This window comes from Hydractinia symbiolongicarpus, chromosome 1 (genome assembly GCF_029227915.1).
Source record: "Hydractinia symbiolongicarpus strain clone_291-10 chromosome 1, HSymV2.1, whole genome shotgun sequence".
In the NCBI taxonomy this organism is placed as follows: Eukaryota; Metazoa; Cnidaria; class Hydrozoa; order Anthoathecata; family Hydractiniidae; genus Hydractinia; species Hydractinia symbiolongicarpus.
In genome coordinates, this window is record NC_079875.1 from 14,020,084 (window position 1) to 14,038,948 (window position 18,865).

Consider the following 18,865-nt stretch of genomic DNA (forward strand, 5'->3'; position numbering starts at 1 on the left):
CGAGCAGCAAAATGTCATATTTTGCCTATACTTCTCCTACCAACGGGTAATTAATCAATGAAAATTTTGTCTTAATTTTGTCGTACCGTCACATACTACGATATCCTTATCAAGTATCTTCAGAAAAGATAATCCTCTGCGATATAGTTTTTTTCTAGGGGTACCACCTTAATGCGCCGTATAACTTCCTGCCAAAACGGTTGGTTCATTAAAAAATAAAATGACTTTGTCTACATTCGCCGCCTCTTCTATCAACTTCTATCAACTCCTCATCTAATATTAAGGGTGGCGGTACCTATCACGATTTCATCTGCAGAAATGACATCTTCAACTGTTGTACCTTCAACAACAGTTGAAGCTTTTCGATCTGATTTTGAAGATCTATGACTGAGCATCTGAGTAGATCGATGATGGCAAGTGTTTACAAAAAAACAGTACGAGTTATTAAGTTCATGTTATCGGAAGTTCGGGTTATCGGAAGTTCGAGTTATCGGAAGTTCGGGTTATCGGAAGTTCCAATTATCAGGAGTGTACTGTACCACTATGACTCGCAACATATCGCTCTTGCGTCTGGTGTACCTTATATGTTTAGTTTAGCAAAAAATATCAGCTAATACAAATAAAATCAGGACAACATTTAAAATAGTTTTGTTGCACAAATGTGCTAGAAACTAGAAGGTTTGATATGACAGAAGTATTGAAGTAAAAACGATGTTAAGATAATCTTTATAAAGGTTTGTTGACCACCAAAAGAAACAAAATAACCAACTTCTTTCGTAGGAAGATACGGAAATAAGACTGTGGGAAATAAATTTAACAAAAGTGACAAAATAGTTACGGTTCTTGACAGTAAGGGAATATAACATCCAGAGATGCAGTCACCTGAAGCTGCAGTTATTGAAACGACAAGACCGAATAGAACACTCCACACCATAATTGGATTACAGTATGTACGATTAACAGACTAAGACTGGCGCATTAATGCAAGTTGAATTTGGATGTTTTTTACACAGAAGATATCCAAATCTTCGCGACTGCATTGTTGATTTTTCTGCTATAACCTCAACGTCTTGAAAACCGTTGCGCATGTTGGTGCAATGAACATGACGCCAAATGACATTTTCTTGGCCAAATGAACTAACGAAGTTTAAAATGGAAATATGTCTTATTTAAAATTCACACACCTTAGCGTTATTGTTAATTGTCCGAAGAATTTTGCCAATGGCGGACTAGATTTTAGGATTTTTTTGTGGCGCTGTTGCATCAGTCATACCGCGAAAAATAAATTTAAAGATTTTCCTGCTATCTTGTAGACTCTTTGATCGACTAAAAAAGGTAGCACTACCAAACACCTAATACCTAAGTCTTAACTCTAATTTTGAACTGACGAATTAAGAGTGACAAGTTGACCTCAGAGGTACACCAAGTATCTGTCTCACTGCTTATAGAGCACTTCAGTCAGTATTCCTAACTGTGGTATATAATCTTGAGATGCTTTAAGTGGCATCTAGTAATCATAAAGCGTCACACATAGACCAAAAAGCTTAAAATTGGTTACTATGTGTGTCGCTATGTAGTTATTTTCTATTTTAGTTGCGGATAGAGCCTACTTTTAGCATTTAAACCTATTTTTATGATAGGCACTTTTCACCCCTGCATTGACAGGTCAATTTGACGGCTATGAATGGATAAAAAAGTTAGAGAAATTTGACCTTGAGATGTGGAAAGTGTAAATTTAACTCCTATAGGTAATTTTTGCTTTAAAAAGAAGTAAAATCAAAATTAATTGAAGTTAGGCTGACAAAGAATCACGCGTAGTTGTTATCAACATGCTGGAAACGTTGGAAGGTGAATCAATCAAAACAATGAATCTCCTAAGAAAAATATACACAACAGATTGCGGTATGTTTGAGGTTACAAATCGCGACACCAATGACACCGATGTATTACCAGTAGCATTGACGAAAAATGCTGATGTAGTCAAGATTCTGTTCTTGAATCGTCAGAGGTTGTCCTGAAGAAAACATTTTTAGATGACATCCCAGTGGACATTTCAACGTTGAAAAACGTTAAGAAGATGTTGCATGTGACTTTGAATAGATGTTGAATTTGTGTTGAAAATGAAAGATTTTTGACGTCTCTTAGGGACGTCTATTTAACGTTAAGCCAGTGTCGTGTACCCACTGGCAGTATTCACAATTTAAAGACTGTTGAAAAATCAAACAGATTATAAAAGAGATACGGGGGTAAAGGTATGGATAATAGGAGAAATAATTAATAAAAAAATACCCGCTGAGGTCTTGTATATGTGTTGGGACCGAAGGAATCCCCCCTAAATATTTCTCTTAAAAAAGCAGTGTGCTGAGAAGGTAACATCCGGCACACTAATTGCATTAAGCAATTACATTATTCTATTTATTTGTGGCAATAAGATTTTCGGAGACTCAAGTAATACGTACAATACAAATCAGTTACAGGGATGCTTAATGCATCGTTAGAAATAAACAAATCGGATCTTTTGCAATCAAAGATGTCCAAAATATCAACCAATCGAGGTCCAGAACCTACAAAATCTCTGTAGAATATCCTTGTAGAATTTGAAATATCAATTTGATCGCAAAAAATCAGTTCTATTTAATTCAACTTTTTCTTGCCTCTCTGTATCCTTTGCTATGCTTACCTGCTCTTCTCCAATGCTGAATTTAAAAAAAATCAGCAAAATTGTCAAAGAAATCGGCAAAAAATCGGCAAAAATTGTTGGTAAAAATTAGTTAACAAAAAGTTAGCAAAAATTGTTGGCCAGTAAAAATTAGTTACATTTTGCTGATGTTTTTTTTTGATAAGGTAATGAGCAGCGATACTGTTTTATTAAAAAAGGGTGTTAGGATCACAAAGCTAAAAATTACTTATGCAATTTTGCTAAAACTGTATTGTAGTTGATGCTAGGGCTTTTCTACTATGACGAACGTAGTATTCTAAATTCCATTCCTGCAAAAGCCTGAAAGAGTGTTCGGTTGTTTGAACAAAAACACAACAGTAGATAAACATGTATGTATTATCTTTTTGCCACAGATGATTTCATCACACTTCTGTGACTTCTATCATGAAAACATATATACTGCCTTACGTCTTCAGCTTTTCTTACTCGTAGCAAAAACTAGGTATGTGTTGGTGTGAGTAGTATTAGACAAAACATATGACATTGACGATTATTTTCTTAATTTAGGCATGTATTAAACTGTTAGATACTTTAAAGTCAGATTGACAACCTAACAAGTACTGCGCACATGTTTGTTGTCAACATGCAGAGTACAACTCCAGGGAGATTAAGTAAGAAAACTTAAACGGCGGACTTAATTTAACAACAAGTTGGTTACAAGACGCTTCTGCTTACTGTGTAACCTTTCCTGTCTGAGAACAACTGCAAGGAATAAAAGTTGACAACGAGGAAATCAACGGACACTAACTTTTAGCAACACGATTCCAAGAAACACTTGGAGGGGGGGGTCTTGTGCTTGAAAAACCGCAATCAAAAATCAGCACGACCCGAGACAGAATCTGCATTTTTTTGTTGTATTAAAAGATATAGGAAGAGATTTTGCCTTTCCTCAACTCTCTTTTACTGATTGTAATGCTATTTCTTGCACCTTTGTTTCCGCTTTAGTGTCCTCCGTTTTGCTTCCCTTAAATAAGTTAAAACTTCGTTGTCTTTACATTCTCTGGAGGAAATTTGGTCTTGTATTCCTGGTCTTTTGCAAAAGGATATCAACTTAAAATTTCGTTTATTCGGGTATTTTAGAGACAAGAAGAAGATCTGAATTCAAAAGGTCCGAGGGACACCTTCGTCAGGAACAGACATTTTTGCAACTTTCGCGATTTTCTTCCATTTTTCCGAGGGTAGATGAATGCCTTGGATGGTTTTGAATACCATAGGAGATGTTATTATAGATATTACTTTTCCAGTACTACACCAGGGTAGAAAATGTGTTGCGTCCCTCCCACGCAAGAACAATCAAATATTGCTAACTTGAGCAATTTGAGTTCCAATCTGGTACCACACAAAGTAACTTTATTTTTACTAAAGTAAAGCTATTTGTGCATCACTACATACTGCCAAGCAGTGAGCGGGATTCGAGCTGTGGTCGCCAGACCTAGGAACCGCGGACAGAATCACTACACTACGTGCTGCAATGTGTTAGCGATACACACCCAGATAGCTTATCCTAGTGGCGTGTATGATAAACTTTCATCTCCTACAATTTTATTCATTTTAAGTGGAATTTGAAATACCAAGGATGCAAAAAGGTAACGTTTGACTTGTAATGGTTGACCTTAATAATCCACTGTTTTCATTATAAATTTCACAATTTTAATTCCTATAATAAAAAAAAGATTAAGAAGGTAGACAACATAGTACAGAAATCACCAACCTTGGAAACAGCATTTTCCTTTTACTAGTCACTATTGACTTACCGCTTGCATAGAATCACACGTACTGTTGACACTAATAGACAAGGAACTAAAATATAAGTCATTCGTCAAATATACTAAATACAGTTTATCTCACAAAATCATTTTTCTCCTAGTAAGACTGGTAAAATTAAAATATCGAAGTAGAACTGCTTATGCATACTGAAATACAACCAACATTTGGAGAATGTCGAATCTAATCTATCTAAAAAAAGTAAAGGAAAACACCTGGACCGCGCACAAATCCAGAGCAAAATGGAAAGAACAAGAAAAACCATCCAGTTTGATCACACATTCAGATTATTACAAGATAGTGGAGAATTGAATTAAAAACTAGAACATAAAGGAAGAAAAACAAAATGCTGACAGATCCAGACCTTGAAATAATTCTGTCTTTTCGTTAATGGAAACACTAACTTACACTTTATTATTATCATCATTGAAATTATTTCCCCAGATTAGCAGCTTCATTTCCTATTGGCACTGCCACTAGTGCATTTAAAGCTTCCATTTGAGCTACTAAAGTCGTGCAAGCGCAGCCGATATTTAGAACTCACTGTTTTGGCTCACTGTTATACTCCTATTGATTTTAAGTTAGCAGTATGGCCTATATGTTGTGTGTTATATGATTTGTTACTGTATTGTTATCAAAATGAAAAAAGCACATTTCTTTTTTTTTTTTTTTTTTTTACTATATTTTTACGTGGTTTTTATTAAATATAAAAGTAACAACATTTGAATATACACCTAGAAATAATCACTTTACAGTTACATTAAACGAGGCGAGAAAGTTCGTTTTTTAGAATTCTAGAAGATTTTGTTTAAAAAAATTATTGACCTGGACCTAACTGTGATGGGTTCTTCTACCAAAATATAGCCCTCCGCTATTTTGTTCCGGTATCGACGGCCCTGTAATGTTGATGGCCCTGTAATACAGTTCTGTTGTTTAATTTGTTCGTTTAGCCGTCTCTTCTCCTAATTTCTTTTCCATAACAAAGAGTTAATAGAGCCAATGAGACAGTTGTCCGAAAACAAGGTTGGTTTGAATCAACCTCGTACCCAGGACTTCTTTTTACTTTTTCAACGCGCGCCGTCCCTGATTTAAAAAAAACGAAAAGAGGTCCTTGAGACGAGGTTGGATTTAAATATAATTTTTAAAGATTTATAAGATTTACACGTCAACGAAATAATCTTTTGTCTCTAACAGTTACATAATGGCTGATTCACAGCTTGTTGTCATCAGCTGAGGCTACCCTCTAATAGTTATTAACATTCTCAGGCAAAGAATTATGCATAGAAAAGGAAATAATAAAAGATTTATGAATGAATGAACCGAGGGTCTGGTAAATAAGTGGTAATTGGGTATACTACAAAAAAGAAAGCACAAATGAGTCAAAAAAAAGATTTGCATTGAACGTGTTATGCCAATTTTTTTTGTCAATAAAAATATTTTTATTGTCATGCGGTTGCAGTATGCGACCATGTCATTTAAACGTAATAACGGTAAGTAAATAAATAAATAAGAACAATATGTCGAAGCGCTGTTTTCTTTTGAAGAGAATTTGCGCAAGTAACACCTTTCGGGTTGTCGAGTTTACTCATTCTCGTTTACTTGGTTTTGTTCACACTTTTTGGATTGATGACACTCTTATGAACAATACACCGTATTACAATCTCGCCGAGCCTGTCAGAATTTATTTGGGTTAATACAAAGATATGAACGCAAAATCCTTAAAAATCTGGAAATAGCAGACGCTTGGTAGTTAAAATCTTTCTAAAGTAGAAAAAGTAACGAAGAAAAATTTGCCGCTTTTCAAAAACAAACTTTTTAAACCGCTACGAATTGCGAAATTGAAACCAAACTATACAGAATGGAACTGGCCTTTTTCTAAAAATTTACCTAAATTTTAAACGTATAAACAGCTCCTTTATAAAAAAGGTGGAAGATGTAGCTATAGCAGATTTCGGCTCATACTAACCATATTTCGCTTTACACTAGATCGCATGCCAATTAAAACTGAATTATAATCCGATTAATACTAGATCATAATCCGATCGGACAACAACCTGGGCATAATGGGAATAGCCGTTTTTGCTGGAAATGTCCAAACGGAATAACTTGGCCATTATTCTATTGCTGGAATTTTGAAAAAATTTTGGTCAACAAAGCAGCATCGAAAATGCGGTATCTGCTCTTTCCATCGGGGATTTCAGGCGTGCAAACGTAAGCAAAAATTACTACCCTTTGAGATTTTGAGTCTCACCATAATAACCTGAAGTACTAAGTCCGTTTTGAATATCGACTTAATAGGATTGGAATGCGTGTTACTTAGACACAAACGGAAGTTTCTTAATTGCTTGTGGTTTGCCATCGAAATTCCATCCTTCTTTCCACTTTTGCATGTTGGGAGTCGTAGATGACATTATTATTGACACTAGATGCTTGTAGTCAAGGTGTCCATGTCCCCATCCGACACGCTAACAAATGTCTAGACGTTACATTTCATATATAACACAACCTTGTTACCAGGACTATTTCTTTTTTCGGAATGGAAGAATTTTAATTGTGGCACTGTGCAACGACGTTCCCAGGACAATGTGCCTTTTTATTGAATTTATTTTGCCAAGAGTCCCTGCAGAGAAGAATAGCACTGGTGGTGTCTATTTCGCGTAAGTTTTCATGTCATTATTGCCATATTTTAATAGGGTCTTTTTTTTACAATGATGGTTTGTTATAGCGCTATATTGATTTAGAAGTTTAGGGGAAAGAAAAAGTTGAGATGTTGAATCAAAAGTTTTTTTGTTTAGAAAATATCTTCAGAAAGATCTATAGCAAAACCTGCTCTAAGTTAACAGTTTTGGAGCGTAGACAATTCTGTTAGTTGAAAATATTTCGCCGATAATAATTGTGGCAGAAAAATGTTTGTGGAAAATTTTTGCAGGTATTTATTTTCGCGAATGACGATAAAATGTTATGAAATATACTTCAGGGAACAACTTTTTTATCAACGAAGTATTCACACGGTTACTTTTTTCATAGTCCTTTTATGATTTTCACGAAGGTAAAATTTCACGAATTATTTGTACTTATTAATTTTTGTTCGCGGGTATAAATTTTCAGGAGTGATATTTTAACTAATTTTTCCTGGGTATATAATTTCATAATTTGGCAAACAAAACTTTGAGAAGCGCGAAAAACATAGCCGTGAAAATAAAGATCATTATTTTTTTCCCATTTAGCTTCCAAAAACGACCACAAATAAACTAGAAAGGAAAATGAAAGTACACTACAGTGTCTTTTTTATGCAGAGAAATTGAGACTAAAATCAAAGAACTCAACTTCGTTCTTAGGTTCTGTAGCCTATTTTTTAGGACGAACGAAGCGAATTGTAAGTAGTACCCGGTAGCTTCTGAAAATTTATAGATCTTTTTTAAATTCAAGAATGTAAAAGGATTTTACGTATATCTGTCATAGACGCCACCTAAAAAATAATCTTGCTAAATAATTACAAGTTAAACAAAAAAATACTCATTTGTTTATCGGAATAATTGTTTACAAACGGCCGCAATTAACATTAGTTGCATTTTAAGCCTATTTTTAGATATATTTTACAACTTGGTATGTACTAGTTAATTAATATATCAGAATAAGTGTTTACACACAAACTTAGCCGGTCAAAATTACCATTAATTGCATTTATGGATATATATTAGACCAAAGTGTTCATAAAGTTCATTAGTAAGTGGCAAACATGAGCAGTTGTTTGTTTTAGATATTATACACAAGTCAGATTTTGATGCTCTTAACAACGATTTGTTATCATGCAAATTCAAACATGCCACAACACGAAATACCTTAACCCTATTCAGTCTGGGGTTTTTCGAACATATTATGACAGGAAGGGTCGCCCCCAACCCAAAAGCTTTTTATAGGCTTGTGAATCAAACTTAGCAATACATAGTACGTCACAAAAATAATAAAATGGCAGCAATAAATTTTTGCTTACGTTAGCACATTTTTTATGACGTCATCAAAAGCTTGACATTTGTTCAAAATGCCACTATCTGCTTAAAATTTAGTTACTTTAGTTTTAGAGCGAACTTTTGGATTCTGTTTGAAGTTTTTGAAAACTAAATAAAATTTATGTAACATATTTTCCGGTTTATACATAGATTCGCACCATAAAAAATTGCCAAAAATTGTCCGAAAATCAGTTTTTTGCAGATTTTCTGGTAAAATCCGAAAACATCGAGTTATCGAATTAATTACCTGTCCAAAACATGTAAGACGAGTTTTCTTGATGAAACAAAGTTCTAAGGACAATCCTAACAAGAGTTATTATATATTTTCCCCATTTTAAAGGTTTCATAGAGATTTTTAGGGGTAGTTTCGAGTAATAGCCAATATTAAGACTTGATGTAGTCTTGTTCTAGGAGATTTCTAATCTGGGCTTTTTACCAACAAAATATATTTGCATGAGTGAAGTCATTTACCCAAAATGTGAAGAAATAGAACTTTTTCCGTATTGACTACGTGTACAAAGAATAATGGCAAGGAATCTATCATCCAGCGCTGTCAATTTTTAACCGCAGAAAAATCGTTTGCAACCCATCGCTTCCATTTCCACTTTTTCTTACCGATTTCATGTTTTTCTTAAAACTTTTCGGAAAAGAGTTTATAACGAATCTCCTGCCTATAAGTTCAACCTCTCCCTTACTCGAGAACGCGGCATGTTCCAATTCTGTTCGGGATAAAAATTTTGTACAAATTTTAAGACTCAATATAAAGAGTATGGTGTAGAGACTCTACTATCATTTTTTCCTATGTCACATGTCTTATGATTCCGAATAGTTTAGTCGCCCGGGCGGTAAAGAGATTGATGTACGCCTTGCGATTTAATGCTTGTATTGTAATTATGAATTGTATAAACGCCCGGATGATAATGTTATGCTCTCTTTGTTTGTGTTTGCCTAAAAGATGATCCAACATCCTCAGTAAAATCTTAAACTTTCCTGAGCATCTCTTCTAATGCGGTTGAAGAAGGCGTATTAGCTACTACACTTACCAGACAACCTACTTGATCAAATTTTCTCCTAAATAAACACTTTCTTTAAGATAGTCTTTGACTGAAACAACATGCTTTATCGTTTTTTATATTTAAATGATTTATTTCAATTTTTCCCGCGAAATACAAAACAAGGTCGACATACATTGTTTACAAAATTGTCAATTTCCTGCCGACATATTGATCCTGTACACACAGAAATTTTTTCGAAGCATATCTCATGCCGCAAAGGATGTTTGTTCACATGAAACTGAATCTTCTTTGCAGTTAAAGAAGTTGGTGAAGAGTAATTAAAATACTAATATTTTTGAACCGACCAAAATATTTTACCGACCACCCATTTGCCGGCTTTCCTTTTTGAAGACTAAACAAATATCTTTGTGTATGACTAAATTTTGTTCAGGTTACTACTGTTAATGCTTACAAAAATTATTTACTGATCTTTTTTATGCCGACGAATGATTCCGTTTTGAAATAAATAGTAAAAAGATTTCGCGCTGAAATCGCATCGTGTGGACATAAAAAGCGTAAGAAAATGGCGGCATTAAAATGTAAACAAGCGATAAAGTTTTCGCTTAATTATTGGATCAGTTGACTAGGCCGTTCTAGTTAGTCTTACTAATATCTCAGAGGAATTTCTCTCCAGAATGGTGTGTATCAACATGGTCAACAAGCATTTCTAAAAAATAAAAGTAAAGTTGCGTGCGATGAAGATAGATAAAGTAAATAGTTTTAATTTGTGCGCTAGTAGTCTTACTCTCCCATTAAAATATTTATGGAATACAGATTGACTTGTGCAATACCTCCAAATATGTGTACAAGTGAACACAGACCCAGACAGCTAAATATTTGCAATAAGAATGTGTTACCTAGACAATGTAAACAGTCGCCCAATTTATTGTTATAATTTATTTTCACTGAGTACATTGGGTTTCCCTTGAAACTGAAACCTTTTGATTATCCCGTCCCGAAAATACAATTGCCACCTAAGGTATGTATACATAAACAGACTGGGAGCATTTTAGGGAATCTCACTATAGATAGTGATAGCTGCGTCGATGAAATAGAGAAGACGAAGCACCACTGTGCCACTGATAAATCAACAATGAATGACACGGGACGTGACACTTGTGTTTAAAAAAAATACTTGAAGACATTTTTGCTTTTTTATTTTGTTTAAAAGGTTTTTTGAAGTTTTTTTCATACTGACGTTCTGTTGTTGTTGCTGCTGTTGTTATTGTTGTTGTTTTTTGCTTGTTGTTGTTTTTGTTGTTTGTTGTTTTTTCTTTGTTGTTGTTATTTATCTCTTATTGTTGGAGCTACTGCTGCTGTTGTTGCTGTCGTATGATTTGTTTTTAGTTAGATCTTTAAGCGTTTTTAGAATTTTCTCAAAGTGATGTTGGTCGCAAACTAATTATTTATTTTTGGAGTCAACCACATCTTTAGCAAAGAGTATTTATTTCCTGGTTCATCTGTGGTTTTATTTGAACACAGTATTTTAAAGGAGCTGGGTACAAAGTTTGTTTTATTTTTGTGTACTTTCATAAAAAGAGCGCCTGTTTTTACATTATCGCGTCTGGTATGCACAACAAATTTTTAACAAATGTGTGATCGTAAATCTTCTGTTGTTTATGGGAAAGCGAAAATAGTGCTAAAAGTGATATCACACATTTTAGGCAAATGAAGATGAATTAGTTAAAGCAGATTATTTATTTATTTTTTCATTGTTTATCTATTGGTTTTGTTGAAGATTTAAAAGATCATTTTCGCCTGCTGTATGTAAGAAACAGCCACAAACATGAGATGTTTTTTGATTCTTGTTGTCATATGCAGTCAAAATATAGGAACCGTAGCTGCAAAGAAAGGTAAGAAAACTAAGCATTGTTTTTTTTTCATTCTTTTTAAAGTTTGTGTGTCTGAGTATGCATAAGAACATCAGACAAGTAAATATAGATTTTTTGTCTGGAAAATTTGTCATAAATGTAAATTTTCAGAGTCTGGTTGTTTAAAAAAAATGGCAGAAAAAATTGAGAACGGTTTTGAAACAAATATGGCGGGTGAAGACAATTTCTTTGTCACACTAAACAAGGAATTAAATAATGTCATGGCAGTTAAAGTAGATAGGTATGGCTATATTTTAAAGAAACACAACTTTTCCGTATGTCGAATTAAATCTGTTTACCGTACATTTTATCCGAACTCAGCATTGTGCGACTCTAGTTTAGTATTCGTCATTGTTCAAAAGCACTAGATATGATCATTATCTTCGATGGTTATTTAAAAGTCAGACATTAGGAAAAGTTTGTAGAAGTTGATATATTTACCTCGTAGCCATTATACGCTTATTCGCCGCATTAGGCGCACCCATCGACGCATTTTTTTCTGGCTATCTTCTGCACGATGGATAGACAGTTTGTCTTATAAACCACTAATTGAGACTGTGTAATATTTTACCAGCTATAATTTTCGTGTATTAGGAAACCACAGGTTAAAAGATGCGCTTTAAATACTTTATCAAACAATAGACATTATGTTTTTACGTACTTTGATGTCAGAAACGCAAGAAAAATATTTGGCGATGCCATGTTTATTTTTTGGCGTTAAGTATATTTCCCAGAAATTGAATCATAAATTTATATGTAACTGCAACATTTTTTTGCGTGGAAGTCAACTACTAACGTCGTTACGATAACGATAAAAAGTTTTCACCAAATAAATCCAAATAAGAGAAATCCAAATAAGAATTTCTCGCACAAGTCGACGATTTCTGCCATCCTCAAAAATGCAAGTAGTTTACAGTTTTTTTAATCTATCCGTTAAATCGACGGTTGATCTGATTTGTGAGTTTTTAACTTCGTATCCAGGTCTTTTTGTGTGAAAATTCTACTTAAGTGTACTATGAGGCTTTTGAAAGACTCACATTTGAGAAGTGGTTGTTTATATCATGTTTCAAAGAGAGGGTTTGGTGGACCAGCATAGAGTGGTAAAGTTTATGTAACCAACAAAGTACTGAATTGATTATTTGTTTGTGTAAGCCAACATGGTGTGGTCTAACTTTTATTTACCAAATGAAGTACTGAATTTATCATATGTTTGAGTTTTGTGTGCCAACATAGTTTGATTAAATCTTTATTACCAAGCGAAGTACTAAATTCATTATTTTTCTGGGGATTGGTGTGCCAACATAGAGCGGTCTACTGTTTGTTTACTTAACAAAATAAGGAATTGATTACTTGTTTACGTTTGGTCTGCAAATACCAGCCTTAAGTTGTTAAGTTCTTTAATAACACATATTTAAACAATAATAACAACAAAAAATGTTCACAAGATCAATTTTCAATCAGATTCCAGAAATCACAATTTTGCGATCCAAGTCCCACTCTTGAGTGAAAATTTACCTTAAAGGTGAATATTCTCGAAATAATGAAATGAGCAGAATGAATAAAAAAGTGGTAACTTTTAGAATCTGATTGATTGGTTGTTAAATATTTTCGTTCCCATCCGTTTGGATCTAAACTAAAAGTTAAAATCATTTTAACTTTTTTTGGAGACAGGAACAGACAAAATATAAAAACAAAATATTAATTAGCACCATAGCCAATCAAATTTTTCTTCCATTCCAATCCGTCTTGTTCTTGTTCTTAACTTTATTCCCACTGGGTTATTTGAGGAGCTTTAAAAAAGTCCTCCCTCTCACTTCCCTCTCTTAAGCACGAATAGGGTTATGGGCAAAATGATTTGACATATAATTGATACAAACTTCACGTAAGAAAATTCGGAGTAAAGCTGCACGTCCAACAAAAATGTGTTCATAAAAGCACGTGCAGTCAACAACGTAGAGACCCAGCATGTTTCTTCTTTACCACAGAGAAATCGGAAGAAGGTTGAAAAATATCACGCTGAGCTGTTAACGAATTTTTCGCGCTTAGAATACTCCACCCTTTGATTGGTTTGTGCTTATTCTTCTTTAATATTGAGAAACTTTTTTTGTCTACGACGTTTTAAGCGAATGGTTTTACTCACAAAAATAAACATAATTAATTTCCGCACTGTTTAAGAGGGTGAGATGTGGACACGCTGGCCTTGTGCTCATTGGCCGATTTTAATGAACAACGTTTCGTAAGAAATCAGTTTGTTTGTCTTGGTTGATTTAAAATGGGGTTTGCTACAAGAAATTTGATTGTTTCTAAGCTTTCGTTTTAGAGAAACTGAATTCCGACATCTTCGATAAAAGTAATCTTAAGAGATTTTTACGAGTTAAAACTGACAGACATATTTCTTTGAAGAAACTTCGCAAATCTGGAACTATTAGTAAATTTCGCGAAATTTATTTTCGCGTATTAGGGTGAAATTTGCTAAAAAAAATTTTGCACCCCTTTTTGGTATTTCAGCTTTGTCTACGGCCTATTTTTTTTCGCAATGGTAATATACTAGCCCTATTTGTAATTAGCTTTGTCTACAGGCTTGATATACAGGCGTTTCACTGGTGTTTCAGCCTCGTTCACGGCAATTTTTTTCAGGCATCAAAAAAAGAGGAGTAACTAGCTATTCCTTTTTATGTTCAAGTCTACAAAAGGACAGTCTTTTTTCCTGCAACTAATATCCCTACGACTCTTTTCACCCTGACTAATATTATTTTCCCTCAATAACTTTAATTCTAAATTTTTCCCGATACGTTATTAGTTTCTCTGTTTTAGGTTTTTTATGTTGGACTGCAAAGAAACAAGACAGTTGTAGGAGAGTTCTTGGGTACTTCGACAACTCTCCATCGTGTTGCAAAAGCGGAGGCACTGCAACGACGGAGTATGAATCTGCAGCTCTTGCTTTCAAATACAGATACGGTTTAATCAAAGCACCATGTGTAACTTGTCCAGGCGCAACAAAAGGTAGGAGAAACATCCTCGTCCCCAGGGTTTGTTGCCTATGTCAAAGCCGCTTGTGCTTCCCCGATGCTAAAAATGCAAAAAACCCTGGGAACGAGGCTGGAAGAAAAATCGCATAAGAGTTTTTTTCGATGGCATGGCATGTGATTCTCGATATTAGACCTCTATGTAAGTCTTTCTCCGAGAGCTCTAGGGACGAAAATACATGGATATTAAACAGGAAAATATGCATACCTCTTACGCATACCTCTTGAACTTTGACCCTAGATATTTTTACATCGGGTCAGAAACTTTAGGAAAACAAAAAAGCTCCATAAGAATTTAAAGTTCTCCACAAAAGCAAAGAAAATTTACGAAATTTTTTTTTTTCATTTCTTTGTTTTGTTTTGTGAAGAGGAAAAGAATTGCTAAATTTTAACCAATGATCGACCTTATCTCCAGACCTGCAATCCTTGCTGGATTCAAGCAAAAAGTTTATATATCACAACTCTGTAAATTTTCTGTTTTATTAAATTATATAAAAGTGAATTGTGTCGTTACATAATATTCCAGTGAAAGGTCTTCTTTGCCACTGGCGACATCGGTGCTCAAACAATTCCAATTATATCCAGGTCATGACATGACGTGCTGGTAACTAAAAGTGAACACTCGACTTTATGTAAATAAATCAATACAGAAAAAAGACAAAACCAAACATACCTACACCGAACTTCCTGTTATTCCGCCACGCTAAATAATGTGATATTACGCAATTATTAATAATTCCTGGATTAACAAGACTCGCTGCTTTTATCAAACAACTTAGTCAGTAACCGTTGTATTTGTTTACTAAATTAAATCCAGTGGAATGTGTTTATGTGTAGAAAAGTGTTTTTTGTTTGCATTGAACATCAACCCTGTTTATTTGATTGGTGTAAATATGTCACTGCTGATATTTTTTTTCTGTTTTATCACAAGTATGTACATGGTGCAGAGTAATTGGTTTATAAATCGAACATTTTTCGAACCCATGGAACTACAGATCAAAAAATTAATAGATGTACAGCAATCCTGTATATAAATTTTTGAAAAATAAAAATTTTTTTTGGCCATTTATAAACAAGCACAATGTGACCAGCGTTTCAGAATCACCGTTTTAATTTATTTTTTTTTGTTTGCTTTGATGTCAATTTCCTTCGCAAATAAAAAGAGCGGGAAAAAATGGAACAAAAAATTGTAATTGTAAAAAAATGCAACAAATTCAATATATCGAAAACTGAATGAATAAAAAAGTTTGAAAAGCAGTGGCAAAAAATTTTTGTATAATTTCAACATCAGCATTAAAATTCCTCAATGTCTGCCCTGTCAAAACATTTACCTGAAGATTAAAAAAACTGTCATTTTTTTCTGAAAATGTACATACATTTTATAAAAATATCTCTCTTTTCAACTTTTAAGTATACATGTGCAAAAGTTGTTATTGTTTGCACAGTCTGTGTAAAGTTTGAGTTATATTTAGAATAGACAACCTTCTTTGAGGGGGAGTGCTTCAACGATCGTGTGAACACGGTTTTAGGTTACTATTTATAGTGTAAAAGTCAGATAAAATCGCTACATGCTTTTTTATAAGAAACTCGTTTATAAGAACGTTGAGGCTGATATTTTGCAAATAATAAGAATATATATTCAGCTTGAATTATAGATTAAAGAACAAAATAAAGTGTGTCTCACTAAGAAACAGTGTTTTTCTTTAATTAGTAGTATCATATATGTATGTTTTTACAAATATGCTTACTTCCAACCTCCATGTTACCAGGGCATAATAAAACTTTTTTGCGTTTGGACGGCGTTTCGGTGCCACCCAGTGTCAAAAAGAGACAAAAAACCCTGGGAACGAGGTTGGCTCACTTCAACATTATCTATTTTCTCCATTCCCAGAACTGTTCGTCATCGTCATTATCCGTAGAGTTTAATGCTGAATAAGTGTTAAAAAAGTACATCCTGCCTCAGATTGTTCCCTGATAAAATAACTTCAAATTTTGTGTTAGTGGTTCTTATTAAATATGGCTAAGGTTTTAATTACTTCTTTGTCATAGGTGCCTGCAAGGAAACGATATGCAGTGAAAGCGGAAATAATTGCAAATACTCGAGATTATGTGCTAAGGTGACAGGTAAAGTGTGTGGCACAGATGGAGTGACGTACGCAGATGGTTGTGAAATGAGTAAAATATTATGTGCAAGTAACATCAACAACGTTGATATCGCCTACAATGGAAATTGTAAAGGTATATTTTTAACTTATCAACCTCGTCCCCAACTCTCTTATGTCTTGAACAAGATTCTTTTCGTTATTTATCTGGTACAAAGTTCACAATTTTTTTCAAAAAGTACCTAAAATAAAACAGGGGAATAAAAATACAGTGGAATCTCTCTAAAGCGGTCATGGTCTAAAGCGGAAACCTCTATATAACGGACACTGTTCCTTGGAACGGACTGATTTCAGCTCAAACTCTCACAAGAAAATCTCTATAAAACAGACGGTCACTTTATAGAACGGACACTTTTTTTTTGCATTAAATGGCATTTTTCCTTGAAAAAGCTCTGTATAAAACGCATAAAAAAACTTTTCGCAGCCCTATTACTGACGAGGAAAGTCAAGACATGCTGTCATCAGTTACGAAAGAAGTGAAGGATCTCCAAATATAAAAAAGAAAGCAAACTTCAATCCGAGATTTCTTTGAGTAGATTATAAAATACAATGTATTTGTTAGTTGATATTTGTTTTTGTCTGTATAACAGTAGAGCTTAAAAATAATACAAGTTCACATTCATTAAAAACAATGGGAAAGTTATTTGATTTTTAGATTTTTGTAAGGGCGTTACATGTTCAGATGGAAAGTCTTGTGTTTACGATCAAAGTGGCGCCTCATACTGCATCACGCGCACGTGTCCGTCCTCCTGCATACCAGGACAGCAGCTATGCGCAGCGGATGGGAAAACATACGAATCTCATTGTCACCTACTTAAAGCTGCATGCGACTCGCATCAAGTTATAGCAGTTGCCCATCATGGTCCCTGCACGAGTAAGTATATACAAGTTCGTTTGCAGTCTATTTATTTCAATGATGTCAAAGTTCAGTACGACCACGGGTTTTTTCTCTTTTTGATATAAAGGGACAGCGACCTTGCAGCCCCTTATATCAAAAGTAGCACATCAAGTAAGAGTTTATTTAGCGCTTACACGGCAAAATGTTCAAAAGAAGTTTGAGCATGTTTATGAAATTTTGTTACAAGATCTTATATTTTGTTTTTAGCAAAAGAGAGGTGTGATGGAATTATTTGCAAGGTTGGACACAAATGTGTTACCAATAGTAAGGGTAAACCTCAGTGTATTAATTGTTGTGAAAAAAACGTTAGCGTTGCTCTGTTTGAAATTTGTGGTTCAAATGGAAAAGTTTATTATGATTGGTGTGACCTCAAACGTGAATCGTGTAAGACGGGAAAGATTATCCATGTAGATTTCAGTGGTAAAAAATGCAAAACTTGAAATACTTGGTCATACGTATGTAAGTAAAACATTTGGAGATAGAAGCTGTTTCTGTCAAATCTTTTGACTGATAGCCGCCGGAAGAAAAAATCTTCGAAACGGAATAAGAAGAAAGTGTAGCTATATAGAAATTTTTGGCGCTTGTAATATCAACCTTGTTTTTTGTAGCTTCTTCTGTCGTTCAAGCAATAAGGAGCCATGGGAACGAGATTGCTGGTAAAGTGACCTATAAGTTAAAAAAATATTGGTTAACCCTTGAATGCCTCATAACTTTAGAAATTTTCAAAACTTTGCCTTTGATTATCTCCTTAACAACCGTTCATATCAGGTACTTAACAGCGACCCCCTATCACATAGGAAAGCAATAGGGGTCCCTCCCCCTGCAAACCCCGTTCGATGCCATATGAGGACACCAGGCACGAAAAGGTTAAGATATTGATGTGTCTATTAAATATTTCCATCAATATTCTAATCTCCAGAGCTCTTTCAGATAAGCCAAGATTAGAATGCACTGAGTGTCGTTAATTTTTAATTGCATAATTTCTCCTCGAGAAAGAGCTTAACAATCGCGAACTTTTGAAATTTATGCTGATAAGGGCCAGAATTTTATGTACTTAAGTTGTTTTTCTTTACCTTTCCAAATTTTTTATTTTCACCTTTCAAACATATAATTAATTGTTTACTAACGAAATTTCTGTAGATAGCATTTTGTAATTCATTATGTCCGGTTTAGTTAACGAAAAACACGCCTAGTTCGTACTCTCTGTGTGTGATTTGTTATTTTTTATCATATAGTATACTGTATATGTACATATTTATATATCTTTTATATTAATACTCAATTTTTTTATGGTTCTACTAAAGAAAAGAAAATGTTATTTTTGAAAAACTATTTTCGTATTTCCCTTAATCAAGTTTTT

General features: G+C 34.1%; 1 protein-coding gene across 1 annotated transcript; it reads left to right on the forward strand.

Annotated features, from left to right (window-relative positions):
• Positions 1 to 10,580: 10,580 nt before the first annotated feature.
• LOC130641303 (follistatin-like) lies at positions 10,581 to 18,834 on the forward strand. The gene is made up of 5 exons (XM_057448049.1): positions 10,581 to 11,401; positions 14,234 to 14,422; positions 16,495 to 16,683; positions 17,263 to 17,481; positions 17,713 to 18,834. The coding sequence occupies exons 1-5, from the start codon at positions 11,335 to 11,337 to the stop codon at positions 17,943 to 17,945; spliced, it is 897 nt and encodes a 298-aa protein (XP_057304032.1). The 5' UTR covers positions 10,581 to 11,334; the 3' UTR covers positions 17,946 to 18,834.
• Positions 18,835 to 18,865: the final 31 nt, after the last annotated feature.